The sequence below is a fragment of the Choloepus didactylus genome, chromosome 3 (assembly GCF_015220235.1).
Source record: "Choloepus didactylus isolate mChoDid1 chromosome 3, mChoDid1.pri, whole genome shotgun sequence".
NCBI classification, from domain to species: domain Eukaryota; kingdom Metazoa; phylum Chordata; class Mammalia; order Pilosa; family Megalonychidae; genus Choloepus; species Choloepus didactylus.
In genome coordinates, this window is record NC_051309.1 from 38,801,432 (window position 1) to 38,827,631 (window position 26,200).

Below are 26,200 nucleotides of genomic sequence, written 5' to 3' on the forward strand. Positions count from 1 at the left end.
CCCACAAGACTGCATCAAAGATAATGGCATTTGGGGGAATATAATACATTCAAACTGGCACACAAACTCATAGAGTCAAAATCTAGAATAAAGGCTACCAGGGGTGGGGTAGTAGGTAGGGAATGGGGAGTTAATGCTTAATTTGTACAGAATTTCTACTGGGGTTGATTGTAAAGTTTTGGAAATAGATGGTGGTGATGGTAGCACAACAATGTTAGTGTAATTAACAGCACTGAATTATACATGTGAATGTTGTTAAAAGGGGAAATTCTAGATCATATGTTACCAGAATAAAAATTAAAAGATAAAACATAAGACTGTACGACACAATGAACCCTATTGTAAATGATGGACTATAGTTAATAGTATATTTATGAAAATGTTCTTTCATGAATTATCACAAATATTCCACACTAATGCAAGGTGTTAATAATAGGGTGGTATACCGGAAAAAAATTCATTGCTATGTAAACTATGGACTATAGTTAATAGTACATTTATAATATTCTTTCATCAATTGTAACAAAGGTAGCACATACAATACCAAGTTTTAATAATAGGGGGTAGGGTATATGGGAACACTGTATTTTTTACATGACTTTTCTGTAAACCTACAACTTCTCTAATTAAAATAATAACTTAAAACATCAAAGGATTAAAAACAATTAAAATCAGTAAGTATCTATAAACCAACACTGACCAATAAACCAGAAAAGTAGACAATGGTAACATTTAGAAAGCTGGAAAGCAAAAGGAGGAATAGGAACTTAGCAGACTTAAAAAGCTGGATACTAAACCAGCAATAGATGAAGCTAAGAGGAAAACCAATTTATCCCACAAAAATCCAGAAAGTCTCTGGAAACAGAGGCACCAAGCTACTCTGGAAGTAACAATAAAGGTAAGGGGGATGCTGAGAAGAGAAAGATTTGATGAAAACCGGTTTAAGAGTTAAATGCTCCATCCAAGAATCCTTCTCTCACTTCACACTGCTGGAAAACTGCCCCTCAACAGAGTGGTAAGGTTTTATTCCCTGGTGAAAATAAAACAACGGTCTCAGAACAGTGGGCTTTGACTGAATGTATAGTGCCACCTTAAAAACAGAATAAAACAAAAGTCTACATCATATATATTAATATCCATAGCTCACTTTTCCTATTGGACTCCCAAAAAACTGTTTACCATGCTTATAATCATCAGTAATGAGATTCTTTAAAAGATACTGGCATGAGATTCCCCAAGGAGAAGGCCTTAGTAAATCATTTTATAAGAAACATAATAAGACCCACCCAAGCCTGCAGTGCTTCCAATCATCTTTGACATACTCATTCCAAAATGAACGGCCCCAAATTAACAAAACATAGGAAGAAAACATCTCTGAGGTGAAAGACAGGGAGGGACCCCTCCAAAAAAACTGAAGGAAATAGACTACACTGGGATAAGAAAGCTTCAAAAAATTATTAATATCTTCAGAGAGATAAGAGAAGATGTTACATTCATTAAACAATAATAGTATGCCATGAAAAGAGCAAAGATAAGAAAGTGCTTTGAATATTAAAAATATCTAAACACAGAAATCAGACACATAATTAAAAACAAAAAACAAAAATGGGTTAGGAAACACAATTGAAGAAACTTGACAGAGGGATAGAAAATGGAAAAGCTAAATTTTTATCAGAGCTTCAGTCCAGGAGGTCTAAAATTGAACTACCAGGAATTCTAGAAAGATAAATTAGAGGAGACAAGTTACCAAAGAAATAAAACAAGAAAACCTCTCAGAACTGAAAAATAAGTTATATACGAAGGATCAAGAATCAGCTTTTTCAATACCAGCTCTAGATGCTAAGGATCTAGAAGACTATGGATTGCTGACTCAGAGAGAGTATTATTTTCAATTGAGACTTCTGAACTATGACAAATTATTGCTTAAGCATGCTTAGAAAGGAAAAAAAAATTTCAAATATGCAAAATCTCAAAAAATTTACCTCCCATCCACCTTTACTCAGGACGCTCTAAGGAGCTCTATGTTTTGCCAAAGAGGGAATGGTAGGTAGAAAGAGAAGATGATATGAGATTCAGGAAAGGCAAAAAAAAAAAAATAGACCGAGGCATAGAGAAACCCCAGGATGACAGTAAGGAGGATACCTGGATGTGCGGCAGACCTGGGGAGTAACCAGCCCAAACTAAATGAGTTTTCTAAGGAGGCTCTATTATGATGAAATTGGTAGATATGTGTATTTTGCTTAGCTCAGAGATTTTTTTCTGAAGAAAAACTGGGGGATGAATGAAAAAGCATATTAAAGGAATAAAAAAATTAAGCAAACAAAAACCTGACAATCAACTCCAAGGAAAATTTAAAGCTATACATAAAGAAAATGTTAATTATAATATGCTACACTAATCAACTATGAATAGAATTTATATACCCAGAGTGTAAAGCTAAATATAGACATAATCTAAATATTATATATGACTACAATGAAAAGATGATAGACAGGAGCTATATGGTGGAAAGGATTTTTCTTGGGGGTGTCGGCACCAATGAAAATGAATAAATATTATCTTCCATGGACGTATAGCCATAGTTAATTCCTAACACTGAAAAGTCAGAAAGAATTGGTTAAAAATATTTATATGAAACTACTAAAATTGTTGAAAGTGGTTGCCTCTTCTAGAGAAGTATAAGAGAAAGAAAAGCTGTTAGTTTTTAGTGAGCCTTAGTAGAATTTTCTGACACTTTCTGTAGAACTTTCTAACCTTTAAATTATATGTTTTTATAACCACCCAAAAATTTAATTTTAAAAGTTTAGTGTGAATACATGATTTCTTTACCCTGTATTTGTCAAGCAAGTTAAGAATCAACTAGGACTCACTTTTAGTAATATTATCAAAGATCACCTGCAATAAAATGAAGTTTTTTTGATGGGAAGGAAAACTGAAGTTTATTGATCCTAGATTAAGTGTCAGAGCCAATGCAACCTATTTTTGCAAATGATCCCATAGTGGAAGGTTTGTCCTTCCACTTTTCTGGACGCCACTGGCCATCCTCCAGTGAAGGTACCCGATTGCTGATGTGTTACCTTGGACACTTTATGGCCTTAAGACTGTAACTGTGTAACCAAATAAACCCCCTTTTATAAAAGCCAATCCATCTCTGGTGTTTTGCATTCTGGCAGCATTAGCAAACTAGAACACCATGTGAATGTCTTTAAGGGAGAAACATAACTATTAAAAAAATACTGCTGTTTCACTGCTCTGTTAAGGCACATCAGTACTATCAATGGCACCTTCAGGTTTTCACCTACTAATATAATGTTTAGAGTTCAGCAGTTTGTCTTACAAAGTCCATATAAGTGAAAATACTAACCATTTTAGAAAACTTAAAAAAAAAATTTCTATTGCTAGGTTTTACACTGATTTATCCAACAACAAATACTAAGAACAGCTACCATGTGCCAGGAAAGGTTGAAGCTCTTGACGATACCACAGTAAACAGTAACAATGCAGACAACTGCTTCCATGGAGCATGCATTAAATAAATAAATCATCTAGAATATGGGCACTGCAGAGAAAAATAAAGTAATTAAGGGACTGATAGGGGAAGGGACAGTTTCAATTTTAAATTTGGTGGTCAGGCCTCAATGCAAAGGTGACATTAGAGCAAGAACTTGAGGAAGGTAAGGTCCAAGCCAAGCTGCTCTCTGCAGGAAGAGCACTCAGGCAGAAAGAACAGCAGGTATAAAGGCCCTGTGGAGGGTTTCTCCTTTGTATTACTTTTATATTTAATAAAATAATAGTAAATGGTTTTCCTATTTTCTGATATGTCATGTTATTTTCTACTGGGACCTAGAAGAGATGGAGTAGTCTGGTATGAAATGAGATTTTGGCCAACCAAATGCATTCTGGCAGCATTAGCAAACAAATTAGGTTTGTTTTTCTATGGCCTGTGGACCAAATCTAGCCCACAGTCTACATCTGTAAATATAGTTTTATTGGAACACAGTCTCACTCATTGGTTTGTATAGTATTTATGGCTACCTTCATGCACAACTCTTGAGTTGAGTAGTTGCAACAGACATCATATGGCTTATAAAGCCTAATATACTTATCTGACCTTATACAGAAAAAGTCTGCTGACCCCTGCTCTGTGGCACTAAGAACAGCATCCGAACCAGTGCTACCAAAAGAAGTGTTACCATGAGTTAAAGCCCAGCAACTTCTGCATAAGGAAAGGGAATGCACCATCTTGTCTAATTAATGAGCATCTTAAACACCCTCACAATAGCCTACAGAATCTAATTAGGAAAAGGAAAAATTAAATTCTACTTCTGAACTAATAAATACATGCTTCTTGGCCAGTTATAAATTTTTCTCTCAAGTCATAGCAGTATAATCACATAAAAGAGTTTTCAAATTTCTTGGTGATATAACAAGCTCATGTTTACTTTCCTTTCTCCATTCACCCTGGTATCCAGGAGAAACCCTTTTAAACTAAAAACTCAATTGTTTGCCAGTGGTAAATTATATATGCAGAAATCTTACAGCATCTAACCTTAGGCAAGTTCAGGATAGAAAAGACGGAAAGTTAGAATTCTGATAAAGAGAGAAGGAAATGTTTTTACTGTCCCAGAGTTGGTCAATAACGGTGACACTTTCTCAGTGTGCCTAAACTATAAACACGGCAACCCAGTAAAGAGCAAGTTACCACCGGAGCCCACACAGGAACACACAGCTGCTGGGGCTCTGCAACCAGAGTTTGCTAAATAGTCCAGATACTTTGAGAGATTACTTGGATATTTCTAAACAATTAAACCCTACAAAAATGAAAGATTTGGGAACATTCAAACTCACTGCTTCATTCCAATGGTGTGTATCTTTGAGTGCTGAGTCATACCTTTGATAGTGACTACGTAATTTCTGAAAATATTGATGAATGATAAAAACAGATACTATACACAACAGATAATTTTGTCATCAAAATATAACCAGAAAGGAGCTAGAAAAAATAACTAATGCTAAGAAAAACTCCACTTTGGTTAATTAAAAATGTAATTTTTCTAAAAGGATGCAATTGCATAAATTATTAGCCATATAATTATAAACCATAAAAGTTTTGATTTTGGATTTTTGTTTGTTTGATTTTGATTGCTTAAGAAACGTAATTTCTGCTCCCACTAGTCATCAAATGCTTCTTCTGACAACATTTTTGCTAATCAAATTTATTTTATAACAAACCAAGCCTCTCTAAAATGATATACATTTTCAGAGGCATAATAGAGAAAATCAGCATATTGTAGGGAATCGCCAGGCTAACTACTTAAACATGAGTAGTTTGATCACAAAATAATTAAATAATTCATGGGACACATTTCAAGTAAGTATTTCAAAAAGATCTCCAAAAATCAGAATGCCAGAAAATAATTCTAATTAAACATAATCCTTCTTCAAAGAGTTCTCAGTACTGTAAAAATACTTAAGGGACAGAAGTTTCTTTGTAAACATCTGAAATAAACAATACATCTATTTTTAAACTATAATAGTCAAGGGACTCTGACCTCCTGTGCAACATTCCAAAATCAAAACAATGTATCAATAACAGTGAAGACCAAAATCTAACACTGACTGACGTACTTTCCACTAACTACAATAAGCCTTGTATTCCCAAACAGAACACTGTTATGATACAAGCAAAAGTCAAACAGCATAGGCAGAGTAATACTAACTCAGGCTGTGTTGTTTTTCTTTGCCACAAACTGGAACAATGAATCATGCATTTTGGTAAAAAATTCAAAAGTAACATTAAGGATCTAGATGTTGGATCATAACTTTCAATTCTAATTTGCTATTCAGAACCTTAATAATCCAGAATTCTATATAACACACTGCGCAAGACCTCCCTTATGTCTAAAGAATAGCATTTGTAAAAGTGTATCAAAAGTCCTCAAAAACCATATCTACGTGTTCATGTCGCTGGAGAGGGGTAAAAAGCCAGGGGGACAGCAACCTAGTAGGCTTAGAAATGAATAAATTTGAATTTTTAAAAATATGCTACTTATCCAATTTTAAAAATGAATACATACATACCCTTGAGGAGACAGTTTGTCCAGCCACCCAGATTTAATCTTTCTCACAGATGATCCATAAAAACAGGCATAGGGAGATATTACATTTGAAGGAATGGCTGATGCATCAGTATTTCCACTTGTGGAAGTTAATGGATAACTGTGTCTATTAATGGGGTCCAAATTCACTGCTTTTTGAGACTTAGATTTAGAGGCCTTTGAAGTTTTTCTTCTTAAGCTCTGAAAGCATTCTTCTACTGTTGAGTATTCTGATTCAGTATCAGAGTCTATTGGACAATTAATTTTGTCCTCTCGAGGTATCCAAATATCTTCCACTTTTTCTTCATTTATTTTCTCCTTTCTGTTATCATATATGCTAAATGGAAAGGAGCAGTGTTAACATTTCAAAGTATAATACGTGATTGAAATGGTCATTATTATTTATAAACAATCAATCATGGAGATTTAAAATCAACTAAGTCAATTGATAATTTTTAAAACTCTTCCAGAAAATTAAATGGAGATTTCTCATTATCTCGTGACATATTTACATACTACTAGGAAGGTTTCACTTACATGTAATTTAAATCTGATCACTTTCATTCTGAGAGTACAGGTACAGGTGGTAAGGAAGAAGACTGACTATATTCTTTGATTCACAATTTAAACATCTTCAGCACCACCATTAAATTGCCAGTCTGACTTTACTCTCTCAAAAGTCATGAGCCACTAACCCCTCTGTCTGGAGATATTATTTCCAATTTGTTGCCTCCTCTCAGGCTCTCTTCTAATCAAGCCCAAGAACCCCATGGTCCACCATAACACAATAAAACAGAGTATGCCTGATGCTGAGAACTTAAGTATTATTTTAAAATGTTAATGATGAAAAAACTGCACCACATAGCTGGCTGAAAATGAGAAAGTATTGGTGTACAAGGTTCAGAAGGTAAACGCTAGGTATTGTAAAATATTTACAGGAATGTACCCATTATAGTTAGGCATATTCCTATAGACTTAAGGAATGGCAAAAGATTCACTGAGTCATTTATGTATAATAAAACTCATTACAAAGAACTTTTTGCTAATCAATGAATCAGACATACCTAGGAGTCAAATTGCATCCCTCTGGATATAGTGTTCTAAAAAAGCATTTCTTTCTTAAAGACAGATTTATCCTGCCCCTTCTGTACTCTGCATTATTATAGGTTCATATTAACTGCTTATTGAAGATACTCAATTATTTAGTTTCAACTGAGGAAAACTTCAGCAAATTTTTAGCCTTGGAAGATAAAGGATAAATAGAAAATATAATGAACATTAGGTAATGATCTGGTATACCAAGTTCCAATAAAGTTGAGAAAAAAAAATCAAGACAAAAGTAAAATTTAAATTGTTCCCATAAATATTAAATTTCATATGTGACCCAAAGAAATGGATAATGTCAAGACTCTAACCTTGCTGAAACTCTAATAAAAAAGAATACATTTATAAAAATTCTGCACTTCACAAAGCAATATTTCACTGCTCCTTTCTCCTTTATCTTAACATAGCTTCTCATCTTTAAGGTACAATCTTGTTTACTACATAGTTGCCACTTTTTGGGGGGAGGGTAGTGGTTTCAACTGGGAAAAGACAAAAATAATCTGCTACAGAAATCACAGCAAGCTCAATTTACAGATTCTTTACATTCAGTTATTAAATGGATGCTGTCAAAACACTTAGAAACAAAAGGCTCAATCTTACCAATGTAAATCTAACTATTTTCTTGCAATTATGATGTGATACTATGAACAAGAAGACAACATTATAATATTTTATTCAAAAGAATTCATCATCATCAATCAATGAACTCATACCTTGATTTGACTAAAACAGGAGTCCTCACAGCAGTTGCTTCACCTTTAAGGATTTCTTCATGGGACCAAAATTCATTCTTTATAGACTTCTTCTATTAAAAAAATACATATAATTTTTTCCAATTCAGCAATCTTCTCCAAAGAACCAGAATATCTGGATTTACTTTTATTTAAAAAATAACTAATTACCAGTATCAATTTTCAGTAAAAACAATTTAATCAGGGAAACTATAATAAGCAGTATTTTTAATGCCTTTTTCAGTATTTTATTTAATGTTATTAATAACCCATCATTTCACATATGAAAAAAATAAGATGCTAACCAAAAGCAGAAGTCATTTGGTTATTGCTCCTCTATCTTTTTCTGTCTTCCAATTTCTCTTTTATCAAGGGCAAGAAACAAAATAGTAAAAGAGTACAAGTACTGGAGAGGAAAGACTGAGTCATAAATTGAATAATTAAGATATATAAATAATTGAAAGTCTGTACACTTGAACATCTATATTTAGGTATGACTGTTTATTTACCAGAGCAACAATGCCAGCCCTTTCTTATTATCACAGCAAAATTACCTTCCATATATCCATATATATGTTGAAGTCAAACATAACTGTGTTTTATGGCATGTATTTAAATTTGTAGAATTTACCATGATTTTTTACTAAACAGATATTTAGTTGATTAGAAATTTCATCCTTCAATATAATGCATTCTTTGAACAGCATAATGGAAAATTGAGAAGCACACATAGGCAGAAGAACAAAGAACTGAATATGGAAAAAAAATAATAAAATGTATGGGACTAACCTTGGATTTTTCTAGTCTCTGAAAGAGAAAGGTCTCTCCATAAGGAATAATCGAAGATGAATTCTCCTCATTTGAATCTTTTAGAGGAATTATAGGATGAGAATGGAAAGATGTGAGTAACATGAAATATTATTTTTTAAAAGGCATATGTTAACTTATTTTATTGTAATACCACAACTTAATCTTTATTCTGTGAGAGTCCAAAATAGAACTCATATCACTTACCTCCATATCAACTCCCCCCACCACCTTTTTGATATAGCACTCCATGTATCACTCACTTGCAACCATGATATATTACTCATAGTTTCTTAAATTTTGACATATTAAAATGTCCTTGCTCACCTCTAAGATCCACATTAAAATAACCAAGTGTATTTTCCACATACATTGGAAACCGTAGTGGTGTCATTTATAATGTTAACTCCTGAATAAGAGAATAGTATAAATGGCAGAAAATCTTACATCTATGGCAATTTTCAATAAGCAATTATAAAAAGTTTACTAAGATAACAGCTAGATGTTATATTGTTCAAAATTCCAGAATCCACTTAATACAATTCCTTTAATACCATAACTAATAATACACCTGTAAATAAGCCATTTCACGAGAATTTCCACCATCCTTGAATTGGATTGATCTACAAGAAAGAATTCTCAACAATTGCATCTTCTGCTACTGAAAAAAATGTTTAAAGGTTCAATAGCCAAGTGTTTGCCATCCTTCCATTGAGAAGAATGTTATTAAATTATACACACAATTTCCAAGGAAAAAAGGACTCCATTAATGATCAATTTACCAGAGCAACAATGCCAGCCCTTTCTTATTATCACAGCAAAATTACCTTCCATATATCTTTGTCTGTATCCCAGGTGCCAGAGCCCATTTTAACTTAGTTAAATGACTTTGACTATGGCTAATGATATATGAAGCTTCTACAAAAAATCTTCTAAATAAACATGTATAATTTTCCAAGAAGGATGAGTACATACTACTGTCCTTTATTCACTCACCTTTAAAAGTGCCTGAAGTAATATGAATGCAGGCAGACAGTTGTTCCCATTATTCCCTAGTCCAGACACAGGCTAACTTGTCAACCACGATTTTTACAAATTTAACACTATTAAATGAGTGCTAACTAATTTACAGAAACTTTAAATGCATGGACTCACTTTGCTGTGCCACAGAATTTCCACTTGGGGCAACAACCTTTCTTCTTTCACGGAAATAGCTGAAATCAAAGGGTAAAGAGTTATGTTACTATCTTGAGTAAAGGATTAACTGTAGGGAAATACATCTTTTGAGAAGAAAATCAATTTTAAAGAATAAGTTTGATTTTAAATAAACAAAATGGACAAATTCCACAAATGTGTTTTTCTATCTACCCTTAAAGGGAGAGAGTTCACCGAATTTACAAGTTTTGTTTGCTACCTCTATAATTCACAAAAATAAATGAATTATGTATGCAAAGATGCAGTCATAAGCAGTAGAAATAAAGACATTAAAACAAGGTTTAAGGAGGGCAAGACGGCGGAGGGGTGAGGTGTAGGTTTTAGTTACTCCTCCAGGGAAGCAGGTAGAAAGCCAGGAACTGCGTGGACCAGACACTGCAGAGCAATTTGACCATAGGCATAGTTCATACAACACTCACGAATGCATGGAACAGCTGAGATCAGTGAAATCTGTAAGTTTTCGCTGCCAGGGGACCTGGGCCCCTCCCTGCCAGGCTCAGTCCTGTGGGAGGAGGGGCCATCAGTGCTGGGAATGAGGAGGGAGAATTGCAGTTACAGCTCATTCTACTGATCCAAACTCCTAACACAGATAAACTGAGACCAGAAACCAGAGAATCTGGGAGCAGTCAGCCTGGCTGAGAGGAGATAGGGATAGCAAAATCAGCAAGGAAAACCCAAAAAATAAAAGCGGAGACTTTCTGGGGTTCTGGTGAACCCAGAATGGGGAAGGGCAGGGTTCAGGCAGAGTCAGGCTCATATGCAAATCCAGAAAGTGTGTTTCTTTGTCTGAAGAGCTGGTTTCACTGCTCCCTTGATCCTTCCTTAATTGCCCTAATCTCCTTGTCTCTTATCATTCCAATAGCCCATTAGATCTGCAAGGAGGGCCCTCTTTTTTTTTTTTATCTTTTTCTCTTTTTCTAAAACAATCACTCTAGAAGAAGCCCATTACAGAAAGCCTCAAAGACTTGAAATTTGGTCCCATACAAGAGCTAAGACAGCTCAGAGATACAAGGCAATAAGTCCAGTGGCTGAGAAAATTCACTAAACACCACAACTTCCCAAGAAAGTGGGGACATCCCCTTACATCCATCTTCCCAGGGGGCAGGGAATGCTCCTGTCCGGCACCAGCACCACAGCCCAGAGCTGCCCCAAACAACCCAGTGTGACGGGAAGTGTTTCTAACAACACACGCACACACCACAAAATCAGGCATGGACACTAACCTTTCCCACACTCTCGGCTAATTGTCCCCGAGTTGGGAAGGCGGAGCTGTAGGAAAAGGGGGAAATTAACACGCCCCATTCAGCCATCAATTCAGCAGACTGGGAATACCCTTACACAGCCTGCAGCCCAGAACCACCCTGGGGGGATGGCGCTCACCTGTGACATAGCACAGTCATCCCTCAACAGAGGACCCAGGAGTGCACAGCTTGGAAGAGGGACCCACTTGTAAGTCCCAGAGACCATATACCAATACCAAGGACTTGGGGGTCAGCAGCAGAGACAAACTGTGGCAAGACTGAACCGAAGGATTAGACTATTGCAACAGCTTTAAATCTCTAGGAATACCAGAGAGATTTGATTATTAAGGCTGCCCCCCTTCCCTAACCACTCATACACATGCTCCATATACAGGGTGGGCAACACCAACTATACATGCAAGCTTGGTGCACCAATTGGATCCCACAAGACTCACACCCCCACTCACCACAAAGACAAAGTGGGGGAGAACTGGCTTGAGGGTAATAGGTAGCTCGCAGAAGCCACCTGCTGGTTAGTTAAGGTGTAGATCTGACAAAGTAGAGATAAGGGTTTTAATCAGTCTACACATTCTAAAAGAATCCTATCAAGTTAACCAAATGCCAAGAGGAAAAAACAACAATTTTAAAGCATAGGAAAAAAACAGATGACATGGATAACCCAAGCTCAAGCACCAAAATCAAAAGATCAGAGAAGACACAGTACTTGGAGCAATTAATCAAAGATCTAAAGATGAACAATGAGACCATGGTACAGGATATAAAGGACATGAAGAAGACCATGGCACAGGATAAAAAGGACATGAAGAAGACCACAGAAGAGCATAAAGAAGAAACTGCAAGAGTAAATAAAAAAATAGATGACCTTATGGAAATAAAAGGAACTGCTGACCAAATTAAAAAGATTCTGGATACTCACAGTACAAGACTAGAGGAAGGTGAACAGTGAATCACTGACCTGGAGGATGAAAGAATGGAAAATGAAAGAACAAAAGAAAGCATGGGGAAAAAAATCAAAAAAATAGAAATGGACCTCAGGGATATGACAGATAAAATAAAACGTCCAAATATAAGACTCATTGGTGTTCCAGAGGGAGAAGAAAATGGTAAAGGTCTAGGAAGGGTATTCAAAGAAATTGTTGGGGAAAACTTCCCAAATCTTCTAAACACCATAAATACACAAATCATAAATTCCCAGTGAACTCCAAATAGAATAAATCCAAATAAACGCACTCTGAGACACATTCTGATCACACTGTCAAATACGGAAGAGAAGGAGCAAGTTCTGATAACAGAAAGATAAAAGCAATTCACATACAAAGGAAACAGCATAAGACTAAGTAGTGACTACTCAGCAGCCACTATGGAGGCGAGAAGGCAGTGGCATGACATATTTAAAATTCTGAGAGAGAAAAATTTCCAACAAAGAATTCTTTCCCCAGCAAAGCTCTCCTTCAAATTTGAGGGAGACCTTAAATTTTTCACAGAAAAACAAATGCTGAGAGAATTTGCTAACAAAAGACCTGCCCTACTTTAGACACTAAAGAGAGCCCTACTGACAGAGAAACAAAGAAAGGAGAGAGAGATATGGAAAAAGGTTCAGTACTGAAGAGATTCAGTATGGGTACATTAAAGGACAATAAGAGAGACAGGGAAAAAATATATCTGACAAACATAAACCAAAGGATAAGATGGCTGATTCAAGAAATACCTTCCCAGTAATAACATTGAATGTAAATGGATTAAACTCCCCAATTAAAAGATACAGATTGGCAGAATGGATCAAAAACTATTAACCATCAATATGTTGCATACAAGAGACTCATCTTAGACACAGGGACACAAAGAAATTGAAAGTGAAAGGATGGAAAAAAATATTTCATGCAAGCTACAGCCAAAAGAAACAGAGTAGCAATATTAATCTCAGATAAAATAGAGTTTAAATGAAAGGATGTTAAGAGAGACAACGAAGACCACTACATACTAATAAAAGGGGCAATTCAACAAGAAGAAATAACAATCATAAGTGTTTATGCACCCAATCAAGGTGCTACAAAATACATGAGAGAAACACTGGCAAAACCAAAGGAAGCAATTACTGTTTCCACAATAATTGTGGGAGACTTCAACACATCACTCTCTCCTATAGATACATCAACCAGACAGAAGAACAATAAGGAAACTGAAAACCTAAACAATCTGATAAATTAATTGGATTTAACAGACACATATAGAATATTACATCCCAAATCACCAGGATACACATTCTTCTCTAGTGCTCACGGAACTTTCTCCAGAATAGATAATATGCTGGGACATAAAACAAGCCTCAATAAATTTAAAAAAATTGAAATTATTCAAAGCACATTCTCTGACCACAGTAGAATACAATTAGAATTCAGTAACCATCAGAGACTTACAAAATTCACAAAGACCTGGAGGTTAAACAACATGCTACCAAAGAATCAGTGGGTTAAAGAAGAAATAGCAAGAGAAATCGCTAACTATACAGAGACAAATGAAAATGAAAACACAACATACCAAAACCTATGGGATGCAGCAAAAGCGGTACTGACGGGGAAACTTAAAGCACTAAATACATATATCAAAAAGGAAGAAAGAGCCAATATCAAAGAACTAATGGATCAACTAAAGAAGCTAGAAAATGAACAGCAAACCAGTCCTAAACCAAGTAGAAGAAAAAAAATAACAAGGATTAAAGCAGAAATAAATGACATAGAGAACAAAAAAACAATAGAGAGGATAAATATCACCAAAAGTTGGTTCTTTGAGAAGATCAACAAGATTGACAAGCCCCTAGCTAGACTGACAAAATCAAAAAGAGAGAAGATCCATATAAACAAAATAATGAATGAGAAAGGTGACATTACTGCAGATCCCGAAGAAATTAAAAAAATTATAAGATAATACTATGAACAACTGTATGCCAACCAACTGGAAAATGCAGAAGAAATGGACAATTTTCTGGAAACATATGAACAACCTAGACTTACCAGAGAAGAAATAGAAGACCTCAACCAACCAATCACAAGCAAAGAGATCCAATCAGTCATCAAAAAGCTTACCACAAATAAATTCCCAGGGCCAGACGGCTTCACAAGGTAATTCCACCAAACTTTCCAAAAAGAACTGACACCAACCTTACTTAAACTCTTTCAAAACATTGAAGAAAATGGAACAATTCCTTACTCATTTTATGAAGCTAACATCAATCTAATACCAAAACGAGGCAAAGATGCTAAAAAAAGGAAAACTACAGGTCTATCTCCCTAATGAATATAGATGCAAAAATTCTCAACAAAATACTTGCAAATCGAATCCAAAGACACTTTAAAAAAATCATACACCATGACGAGGTGGGGTTCATTCCAGGCATGCAAGGATGGTTCAACATAAGAAAATCAATCAATGTAATACAACACATTAACAAATCAAAAGGGAAAAATCAAATGACCATCTCAAGAGATGCTGAGAAAGCATTTGACAAAATCCAACATCCCTTTTTGATAAAAACACTTCAAAAAGTAGGAATTGAAGGAAACTTCCTCAACATGATAAAGAGCATATATGAAAAACCCACAGCCAGCATAGTACTCAATGGTGAGAGACTGAAAGCCTTCCCTCTAAGATCAGGAACAAGACAAGGATGCCCACTGTCACCACTGTTATTCAACATTGTGCTGGAAGTGCAGGCCAGCGCAATCCTGCAAGACAAAGAAATAAAAGGCATCCAACTTGGAAAGGAAGAAGTAAAACTGTCATTGTTTGCAGATGATATAATCTCATATCCGGAAAACCCTGAGAAATCGACAATACAGCTACCAGAGCTAATAAACAAATTTAGCAAAGTAACGGGATACAAGATTAATGCACACAAGTCAGTAATGTTTCTATATGCTAGAAATAAACAAATTGAAGACACTCTCAAGAAAAAGATACCACTTTCAATAGCAACTAAAAAAATCAAGTACCTAGGAATAAGTTTAACCAAAGATGTAAAAGACCTATACAAAGAAAACTACATAACTCTACTAAAAGAAATAGAAGGGGACCTTAAAAGATGGAAAAATAATTCATGTTCATGGATAGGAAGGCTAAATGTCATTAAGATGTCAATTCTACCCAAACTTATCTACAGGCTCAATGCAATTCCAATCATAATTCCAACAACCTACCTTGCAGACTTGGAAAAGCTAGTAATCAAATTTATTTGGAAAGGGAAGATGCCTCAAATTGCTCAAGACACTCTAAAAAAGAAAAACAAAGTGGGAGGACTTACACTCCCTGACTTTGAAACTTATTATAAAGCCACAGTTGTCAAAACAGCACGGTACTGGCACAAAGACAGACATACTGATCAATGGAATAGAATTGAGAATTCAGAGATAGACCCCCAGATCTATGGCCTACTGATCTTTGATAAGACTCCCAAAGCCACTGAACTGGGATATAACAGTGTTTTCAACAAATGGGGCTAGGAGAGTTGGATATCCACATCCAAAAGAATGAAAGAGGACCCCTACCTTACACCCTACACAAAAATTAACTCAAAGTGGATCAAAGACCTCAATATAAAAAACAGTACCATAAAACTCCTAAAAGATAATGTAGGGAAACATCTTCAAGACCTTGTATTAGACGGCCACTTCCTAGACTTTACACCCAAAGCACAAGCAACAAAAGAAAAAACAGATAAATGGGAACTCCTCAAGCTTAGAAGTTTCTGCACCTCAAAGGAATTTGTCACAAAAAGTGAAGAGGCAGCCAACTCAATGGGAAAAAATTTTTGGAAACCATGTATCTGACAAAAGACTGAGTATCTTGCATACATAAAGAAATCCTACAACTCAATGACAAGAGTACAGACAGCACAATCGTAAAATGGGCAAAAGATATGAAAAGACAGTTCTCTGTGAGAGGAAAATACAATATGGCCAAGAAACACATGAAAAAAAGTTCAGCTTCACTAGCTATTAGAGAGATGCAAATTAAGACCACAATGAGATACCACCTCATACCAATTAGAAATGGCTGCCATTAAACAAACCCGGAAACTACAAATGCTGGCGGGGATATGGAGAAATTGGAACTCTTATTCATTGTTGGGGTGGGACTGTATAATGGTTCAGCCACTCTGGAAGTCAGTCTGGCAGTTCCTTAGAAAACTAGATATAGAGTTACGCTTTGGATTGAGCAATTGCACTTCTCGGTATATACCCAGAAGATCTAAAAGCAGTGACATGAACAGATATCTGCATGCCAGTGTTCATAGCAGCGTTATTCACAAATGCCAAGAGATGGAAACAACCCAAATGTCCTTCAACAGATGAGTGGATAAAGAAAATGCGATATATATACACGATGGAATACTATGCAGCTGTAAGAAGGAACGATGTCATGAAACATGACAACATGGATGAACCTTGAAGACATAATGCTGAGCGAAATAAGCCAGGCACAAAAAGAGAAATATTATATGCTACCACTAATGTGAACATTGAAAAATGTAAAACAAATGGTTTATAATGTAGAATGTAGGGGAACTAGTGCTAGAGAGCAATTAAGGAAGAGGGAATGATAACCCAATAAGAACAGATAAGCTATCGTGGGTAAATTTAACATTTTGGGAATGCCCATGAATGACAACGGTCTGTTAATTTCTGATGAGTATGGTAGGAACAAGTTCACAGAAATGTTGCTATACTAGGCTATTTTCTTGGGGCAGAGTAGAAACATGTAGGAAGTAAAGTAGTTATCTTAGATTAGTTGTCTTTTTCTTACTCCCTTGTTATGGTTTGTTTGAAACATTTGTTTATTGTATGTTTTTTTTTTTAATTTTTTTATATAGTTGATATAAAAAAAAAGAGTTAAAAAAAAAAAACAATGAAAAAATATGCAGAGCTCTCTTGAGGAGCTAATGGGAATGCAGGGGTATTGGGCTTCCCCATCTTGATGGTTGCTGATGTGCTCACATAGGGTACTGGTGGTTTGATGGGTTGAGCCCCCTACCATAGGACTTGCCCTTGGGAAGACTGCTGCTGCAAAGGAGAGGCTAGGCCTCCCTATAATTGTGCCTAAGAGCCTCTTCCCGAATGCCTCTTTTTTGCTCAGATGTGGCCCTCTCTCTCTAGCTAAGCCAACTTGGCAGGTGAAATCATTGCCCTCCCCCCTACATGGGATCAAACACCCAGAGGAGTAAATCTCCCTGGCAACGTGGAATATGACTCCTGGGGAGGAATCTAGACCCGCCATCGTGGAATGGAGAACATCTTCTTGACCAAAAGGGGGATGTGAAAGGAAATGAAATAAGCTTCAGTGGCAGAGAGATTCCAAAAGGAGCCAAGAGGTCATCTGGTGGGTACTCTTACGCACAATATAGACAACCCTTTTTAGGTTCTACTGAATTGGAGTAGCTTGCAATAAATACCTAAAACTATCAAACTACAACCCAAAACCCAAGAATCTTGCAGACGATTGTATAAAAATGTACCTTATGGAGGGTGACAATATGATTGGGAAAGCCATATGGACCACACTCCCCTTGTCTAGTTTATGGATGGATGAGTAGAAAAATGGGGGAAGGAAAAAAACAAACAAACAGAAAAAGGCACCCAATGTTCTTTTTTTTACTTTAATTGCTCTTTTTCATTTTAATTTTTATTCTTGTTATTTTTGTGTGTATGGTAATGAAGGTGTCAGCGATTGATTTTGGTGATGAATGCACAACTATGTGGTGGTACTGTGAGTAACTGAATGTACGCTTTGTTTTGTATGACTGCATGGTATGTGAATATATCTCAATAAAATGAATAAAAAAAAGAAAAGAAAACATTTATGCAGCATTGCACATGAAATAAATGTGTTGTTTGGTCAAAGTTTTAAAAAAAAAAAAAAGTTTAAAATAAAACAAAAATTAATCATTTTAACCCACTGATTAGAATTTGCCAATATATACCCCAGAGTCTTGGGAGAGGTAGGGAAAAGAAATTTCAGCTCTCTTCTTGCACTTCCCTTTGGTTTCCCATATGGAAGATGATCTCTACATTGGGAATGACTGGGTGCTTTAAAAAAGATTTAAAAAAAAATGAAAGAAAAAGTTGCGTTTTTTTTTTAAATAATTATAGACTTAAAGAAAAGATACAAAAGTAGTACAAAGAATTTCCATGTATCATTCACCCAGTGTCGCCTAATATCAGGTATTTTGTAGAATGTCCCTCAGTTTGGTTTTGTCTGATAATTTCTCAAGATAGACTGAGGTTATCTATTTTGGCAAGAAGCAACATAATCCTTTCTTATACCATCCCACTGTGCACACATACTGATATGTCTTATTACTGATGATTAAACTTGATTAAGGTAGTGTCTGTTAGATCCCAGAAGAAGAAACTAACATGTAGAAGGAGTTTCTAACTCAGGAGCCCCACAGCTTATCTCACAATAAAACAGGTGCTCATAAACTAAAGAATGAAGGCTGTTCAAAGCTGTTCAAGGCCGTCCCAGTGGCCCCTCAAAGGTGGGTAAGGCAAGCTCAGATATGCCCATAAAATAAACAACCAAAAAGGCCTTCTCTCCCTAGCTAGATAACGCAGCTGCTTTCCTAAAAAGAATATTGTCTCAGAATTCTACCAACCAATCAGCCCGAAACTAGATAGGCACTCACCCAATCGAGGCACAGAACATCACAGCAGACACCCTACCCAACATGGGTTCCTTTTTTTCGTTAAAGAATGCTGCTCTCAGATAGAGAGCGGGAGCCATTATCTTTTTCTTCTTTTCTGCTGGCTCCCACCTACTTTCTTCCTCTAATAAATCTTAAACTTTATACTTAAACTTTGACTCCCTGCATTGTATGAATTCTTGAACGGCTCTGAACCTAACAGTGCCTACCAGTTTTTTCCACTGTAAAGTTACTATTTTTCCCTTCATGATTAATAAATGTTTTGAGGAACACATGAACATATACTGTTTCACTTCAAACTTATGCCCACTGATTTTGGAATCTTGCCTGAAACTAATATTATTGTAGTTTGATAATTGTGATTTTCTATTTTCCTCATCCATTCTATGTTTATTAACTAGAATTCTTCTGTAAGGAAGAGCTGTCCCTCCTTTCCCCTTCACTTACTCAGTTATTTACTTATATTAGTCCAAACTCATGTACCTTAGCTTTATTCTTTCAGATATGATACCATACTATCATTATTTATTTTGTAACTTACACTGTTCCAGGTCTGGTAATCAAAAGCTCCTTCAGACACCATAAATAACTAAAAAACTACAAAATATTTAAAAACAACTGTTTTCAGACACTGCACAACAAGCAGTACAGGATGGTGCTCACTGAGAGAAAGAAAACAAATGAAGGGGCCCTACAACTTTCCTGGATTTCTGCCTGGAGTAATTTTCCAGAGAGCAATACGGAGATAGGAAACCCGAACAAACCACCAAAGGTCAGAGACTGAAACAAGGGTCAGCAACTGGGGAGGCCAAAGAGGCTGGAATTTGAAATGCAGAGTACCAAAGAGGAGAGTTCTATTCAGAGAAAGAGCTTCTGAAGTATACAGAGTCCCCTTGAGCCTTTGGCTAATTATTAATCCATGAAGGCATAGGGTGAAACTCTGCAAGATCAGGCAAAGAAAATCGCCAGGGAAGAACAATTACTGGGCAAACATTTCTCTAGAGTACACACACAACCTGGGAAACGTTTAAATTTCCAGTGGCCAAAGTGAAGATACCTCCTTGAATACATAGGAGTATTTAGTAGTAGCCCTAGAAAGATTACACATTGGTTATGGGCATTCAGTTAGCACTAGAGTAGAGGCTAATCTAGGCCTGCCATTAAAAATAACTTAAAACAAGCTTTGAAAGAATCAGTCTTATCTAGAAATAGCTTAGCTGTCGGCCACAATAGACTGACACACTTTTAAGGAAACAAAACAAAATCTAGCATTCAAAAATGTAACAGTCATGATGTGAAGCAACCAATCAATACTTAAGACATGCAAAGAAGAAAAATATGAACAATGAGCAGAAGGAAAAAATCAGTCTAAAGAAAGAGGCCTAGAAATTACTGATAAATAGAATTAACAGACAAGGAATTTAAAATATCTATTATAAGTATGGCCAAGATGCTTATAAATTTAAAGGAAAACATGAACAATATGAAAGGAGAAACAGAAAATATAAAAAGATCCAAATGGAACTTTTAGAAATTAAAAACAAAATACATGAAATAAAAATTCCTAAATAGAATCAATAGAAGATTAGAAACTGCAGGAAAAAAGTTCAGCAGTGTCAAAGACAGCAATAGAAACTATGAAAACAAAAGCAAAGAGTGGGAAAAAAAAAAAAACAACACAAAATTGAACAGAGCCTCAAAAACCTGAGGGACATAATAAGTAGTCTAACAAATGTGTCATCAGAGTACCAGAGCAAGGGAGACAAAAAAGAAAATTACATCAAAGCACTTTATTATCACATTTCTGAAAAAGAGTGATAAAGAGAAAATCTTAAAGGGAGTCAGTGAAAGAAGGACATATGTAGAGAAACAAAGATAAGATTTAATACAGCCCTCTTATCACAAAATATGCAAGCCAGAAGAAAGTCAGTCATGCAAGAGCTTTAAAGAGTTGAAAAGGAAAAAAATAATCTAGAATTCTGTATCTAGCAAAAATAATTTTAACAGCGAAAACAACAAAGATTATTTCAAACAAACAAAAAAGAAATAAATGATCAACAGTACATTTGCACTACAAAGCACGTTACAGGAATGAGAAACACTGAAAAGTCACATGCAAGTAAATATAAAAGAACTTTTTCATTATTAATTTCATGATAAGATAACTGCCTCTTGATAGCAAAAATAATAATGCATTGTGTGATTTAGAGCATATGTAGAAGTAAAACCTGAAGATAACAGCACAAAAAACAGAGAGTGGAAAGGAACCATAGTGTTGAAAAATTATGTAATAAATATTATTATTACTTGAACATTCAGTGTTTAGAGAAATATCTTATAAACCAATAGTGGAAGCAAAATAGAATGCAAAAAGATTTCTAATCAAAATAAAGAAATGCACTTTAAATATAATGACAGGTTAAAAGTAAAAGGGTGAAAAACAATGAATTATTTAAACATAAGAAAAGTAGTTAATATCAGATAAAGTAGAATTCAGAATAAGGAACATTACCAGGGATAATAAGAAATATTTAATAATAACAAATGTACAGAATTATTAAGACATAATACTGAAAAAGTATAACAACAAAGCTTAGAAACATATGAAGCAGATTCCCTTGGATCTATGGAGGAGGCACCCATGGCTCTGGGCTGCGTTCACACGGAATGCACTGTTGAAGGACTTCCAGGAAGATGGAGAAATGGGAAAGGCAGAACTCACTCCTCCACCATAAAACAACTAGAGACCAGGCAGAAAATGACCAAAGCAGCAGTTCCAGCATCCAAGTGACCAGTGAAGGACCTTAGCATTATATAAAGAAGACCTGGATGGAGAAGCGGAGAAACAACAACTGAGAAATTCGGGCGTGTACTTAAATATGACCACCTCTAAGTGTCGCGTCAGTGAAATGGCTGTATCAGCAGCTGAAAAGCAGCACACCCCTGCTTTGGAGAGGTGGGGAAGGCATTCATCTCAGACCCGCAGCCTAGCATTTCTGTGCAGGAACCCAGGAACCAGTAGACTCATTTTATCCACATACAGACCCCTGCTGCAGTTCTCAGTGCCATCCCCAGCCCCCATGTTTGGGCAGGCCTCTGTGGATGCCTGGACTTGGAGGGAGACTGGGAAGCTCTCCCCTCAGGAAGAGAAGGGGACACAAAGCAGAACCCAACCATGACTGGCTGGTGAGTGAGACACTCTGTGTCCCACTGCCTCAATCCTATTTACACAGGGGTTCATGGCACTCACTGCTACACAAGCAGAGAGGTGGGGGTGAGACAGCTGCATTGTAATGCCAGGTGCCCTTCCCCACTCTGAGGCAGAAGCAGAGCACTCCTACGCTGGCTGCTGGCTGGTGAAGTTGAACCTCTCAGTCCTGCAGTCCAGAATCTTTCCATAAAGGAGTGTGGGAATCATCAGATTCAAAGCACCTACAAGCCAGAGTCTTCAACACAGTGCACAGTGCCCATCCCTCACCCACAGAGCCATCGACTTCCAGCACACCCAGGGGTCTGAGACCTGGACTAGATCTTCACCTAGTCTAGACCCTGCCCAGTGGGTGCCACAGCTAGAAAGAGGGAAGGTTGTGGGGAAGAGGTGGCCCAAAACTGACATCAGTTGGGACAATTAAAGAAGTGTACTCTGACAAGCTGCTTATCTGCACAGCCTTCAACAGACTTCTGAAAGGGACTGCATCCCTGGAATTAGGCCATGGCCTTGGTTTGGCTGGGAATTACTGACAAACCAAGTGCCAAAGGAGACCTTCAATGAACTCACAAGTAAAAACAAAATATTAGACAGCAAGGGAAACTGACTTTCAAAATATCCTTATCATGGTATTCAAATGCCAAGAAACAAGCAAAAATCACAAGCCATATGAAGAATCAAAAAGATATGGCCAAGTAGAATGATCAAATTAAAAAGCAAGGAGAGACACAGAATTTGCAACAACTAATTAAAGATGTTTAAACAAATCACCTAAATAACTTAAATGAGTGGTCAAAGAGATTAAGGATATCAAGAAGACACTAGAGGGGCTGGGGCAAGATGTCAGTTTGAGGTGTGGAATTTAGTTACTCCTCCAGTGCAGATGGTAAATAGCCAGGAACTGGCTGGAACAACTGTTTGAGAGATTTCTGTGACTGGACACAAATTGTACACAAGTCTGGAATGGGTGGAACACCTGAGATAGCAGCAAAGAACTGTAAGTTTGCCTGGCCAGGGGCTAGTGACCTTCCCCCAGACAAGGCAGACTGTCTTGGAGCTGATCCTCCAAGGAAAAAGAAGCAGTCTCTGCTGGGAGCAAGGAGGGGATCAACCAGGCTTCAACTGCAGAATTTGTTAACAAATTTGGAGTATTGAATGAAAGCTCTGAGCACCAACAGATAAAGTGGAAGCCTGAAAGGAACTGGGAAGTTTCACCCAAGCAGAGAGGAGGCAGGGCTAACAACAGCAACAACAACAACAACAACAACAACAACAAAAAAAAAAAAAAAAAAAAAAAAAAAAAAAAACCAGAGACTTTTAGAGTTGGAGGATCTCAGAATAAGGGGAAAAAGCATTGCGCCCTAAGAAAAAGGGACACATACAGGTACCAACACCAACTCTTGATTAGCAAACCCAGGGAGCTGGGGTCCAGCTTTGAAAAGGGATTTTATTTCTTTTCTTTATTTTCTCTCCATTACTTCCTATTTTTTTTTTTTCTTATTTTTCAATAGTCCATTAGAGCTACTAGAACTCTCAGGTTTCAGCACTACCTGAGGCAACGGTGGAATTCTAGTTGTCTGAGAGTAGCTAGAGAGGTGAAGGAGATACTTCCCTAAAGGGCATATCTTTAAGTACTCTCTACTAGGAGCAAGCAAAAGTAGCTCAGCAAAGCTACAACTGTGGTTTTAATAATGGCAGAGAGGAGGTGGGGCTGACAGGAAAAAAATAAAATAAAATAAAAAAGAGTAAAGAAGTAGGCTTTTGGTATGGGCTGGGTTCAGATTGCTGGAAAGTGGCTGTGCCCCAAGAAAGGGTGCACAGAGGTAGGTAACAATTCTGGCTGTTGACTGGCAAAATTTGTGGGCTGGGGAAAGGCTCTGAAAAGCTATTTCTTTTTCTTCCCCCCTTATTTTTTCCCTTTTATATTTTTTTTCTATTTTGGGCTTTTCTACTTCTAAAAAAAATATTCTAAGTAGCTCACTAGAGAAAGCCTCGGATATTTTCGATTGGCAGCTAGACCTAGGCAAGGGCAGAGCTAAGATAGGTCTGAGAAACAAAATAATGAGTCAAGTGGGGGGAAGATAATTCCCTAAAGGGAATAACTCCCCAAAGAAGAGGGGGTTGGGGACAAGCTCAAAGGGCAGTCTTCTTTCAGAGAACTCAGACCCCAAGGGCTGGTAAACAGAAATAGTTTGTGTCAGCCACACTCCTGACAGGGACAAGGGCTGCTGAGAATTAGAGGCACTGCATCTCTTTAAACCAGTGGGGAGCTGCAGGCTGACAAGCACCATGTGTTGGACAGGATAGGAAAAGCAAAGAATACAGAGGCTTCACAGGAGGTTCTCACAACCTACTGGGACTCATTCTCAGGGAAACTTCACACAGATACAGCCTCCACAGAAACCTGGGCCTGTCTGGATTGCGAAAATCTGATTGGAGTCAAACATATCTGGGGAGAATCCCTCATGAAAAGGTTACATAGAGGCAGGGCAAGAAAAAGTAAAACAAGAACTTAAAAATTCTGATCAACTAAACAGAAGGTATGTTAGATGTCTAGAATAAGTTGAACTGAATGCCAAAGAACATACAGAGAACAAATACAGCCAACAAGAAAAACCTAGGGAAAAGAGTGAAAATGAGTTCCAGAATAAACTAATCAAGAAAATGAGATGCCTAGACATCAAAAAATCACGAGTCATGCTAGGATATACAGCCAAAGGAAAAAACAAACACATCAACTGAGATACAGGAGTTGAAAAAACTAATTCAAGATGTTCAAACAAATCTTTTAAATCAAATCAATGAGCTGAAGGGAAATGTGGCAAAAGAGAAATAGAATATAAAGAAGACACTAGATTACTATAAAGAAGCATCTGTAAGGTTGAACAAATAAATAGCAGAACTTATGGGAATGAAAGGCACAATAGAAGAGATGAAAAACAAAAGGAAGACTTACAACAGCAGATTTGAAGAGCTAGAAGAAAGGATCAGTGAACTAGAAGATAGGACATCAGAAATCATACATAGAAAAGAACAGATAGGGAAAAGAACAGAAAAATAAAGCATGGTCTTGAGGAACTAATGACAACATGAAGCACACAAATATACATGTAATCGGTGTCCCAGAAGAAGAGAAGGGAAAAGGGGCAGAAAGAATAATGGAGGAAATAATCCCAACTCTTATGAAAGAGTTGAAAGTTGAAAATTTCCCAACTCTTATGAAAGACATAAAATTAGAGATTCAAAAAGTACGGCATGCCCCAAACAGAACAGATCCAAATAGTCCTACTCCAAGACACTTAAAGATCAGATTGTCCAATGAAAAGCAAAAGAGAGAATTCTTAAAGCAGCAAGAGAAAAGCAATACATCACATACAAGAGACGCTCCATAAGACCACAGAAACCATGCAGGCAAGAAGGCAGTGATATGATATATTTAAGATAATGAGTCAGAAAAACTGCCAAACAAGAATTCTATATCTGGAAAACTGTGCTTCAAAACTAGGGAGAGTTAAAAATATTTTCAGACAAATCATGAGAGAGTTTGTGAACAAGAGACCTGATCTACAAGAAATACTAAAGGGAGTACTACAGGCTAATAGGAAATGATAGGAGAGAGAGGTTTGGAGAACAGTGTAGAAATGAAGACTATCAGGAGGGGAAAAGGAGAGAGAAACAAAGATATGACATATAAAATCTGAAAGACAAAATGGTAGAAGAAAGCACAGTAATAACACTAAATGTTAATGGCTTAAACTACCTAACAGACATAGGCTGTCAGAATGGATTAAAAAAAAGAAAAACAGGATCCATCTATATGCTGTCTGCAAGAGACTCACTTCAAAAACAAAGACAAAAATGGGTTGAAAGGGAAAGGTGGGAAAAAGATATTTCACACAAACAACAAACAGAAGAGTGGGGGTAGCTAGATTAAAATCAGAAAAGTTAGACTTAAAATGTAAAACAATTAAAGGAGACACAGAAGGACCTGATACAGTAATAAAATGGACAATTCATCAATAAGACATAACAATCATAAATATTTATGCACTGAGCCAGAGTACTCCAAAACACAATAA

General features: G+C 36.5%; 1 protein-coding gene across 5 annotated transcripts in view; it reads right to left on the reverse strand.

The window, feature by feature from the left end:
• Window positions 1–26,200, reverse strand: part of ARAP2 (ArfGAP with RhoGAP domain, ankyrin repeat and PH domain 2) — a 269,972-nt gene that overhangs the window by 196,898 nt on the left and 46,874 nt on the right. For 4 of the 5 annotated variants that reach the window (XM_037829550.1, XM_037829548.1, XM_037829547.1 and 1 more), the window contains 4 exons: window positions 9,896–9,954; window positions 8,723–8,799; window positions 7,916–8,007; window positions 6,082–6,435 (listed from right to left, as the gene is read on the reverse strand). In XM_037829550.1, the coding sequence (XP_037685478.1) occupies window positions 6,082–6,435; window positions 7,916–8,007; window positions 8,723–8,799; window positions 9,896–9,954 (582 nt within the window). The remainder of the gene's footprint in view (window positions 1–6,081; window positions 6,436–7,915; window positions 8,008–8,722; window positions 8,800–9,895; window positions 9,955–26,200) is intronic. The other variant, XM_037829549.1, reaches the window with a different exon arrangement.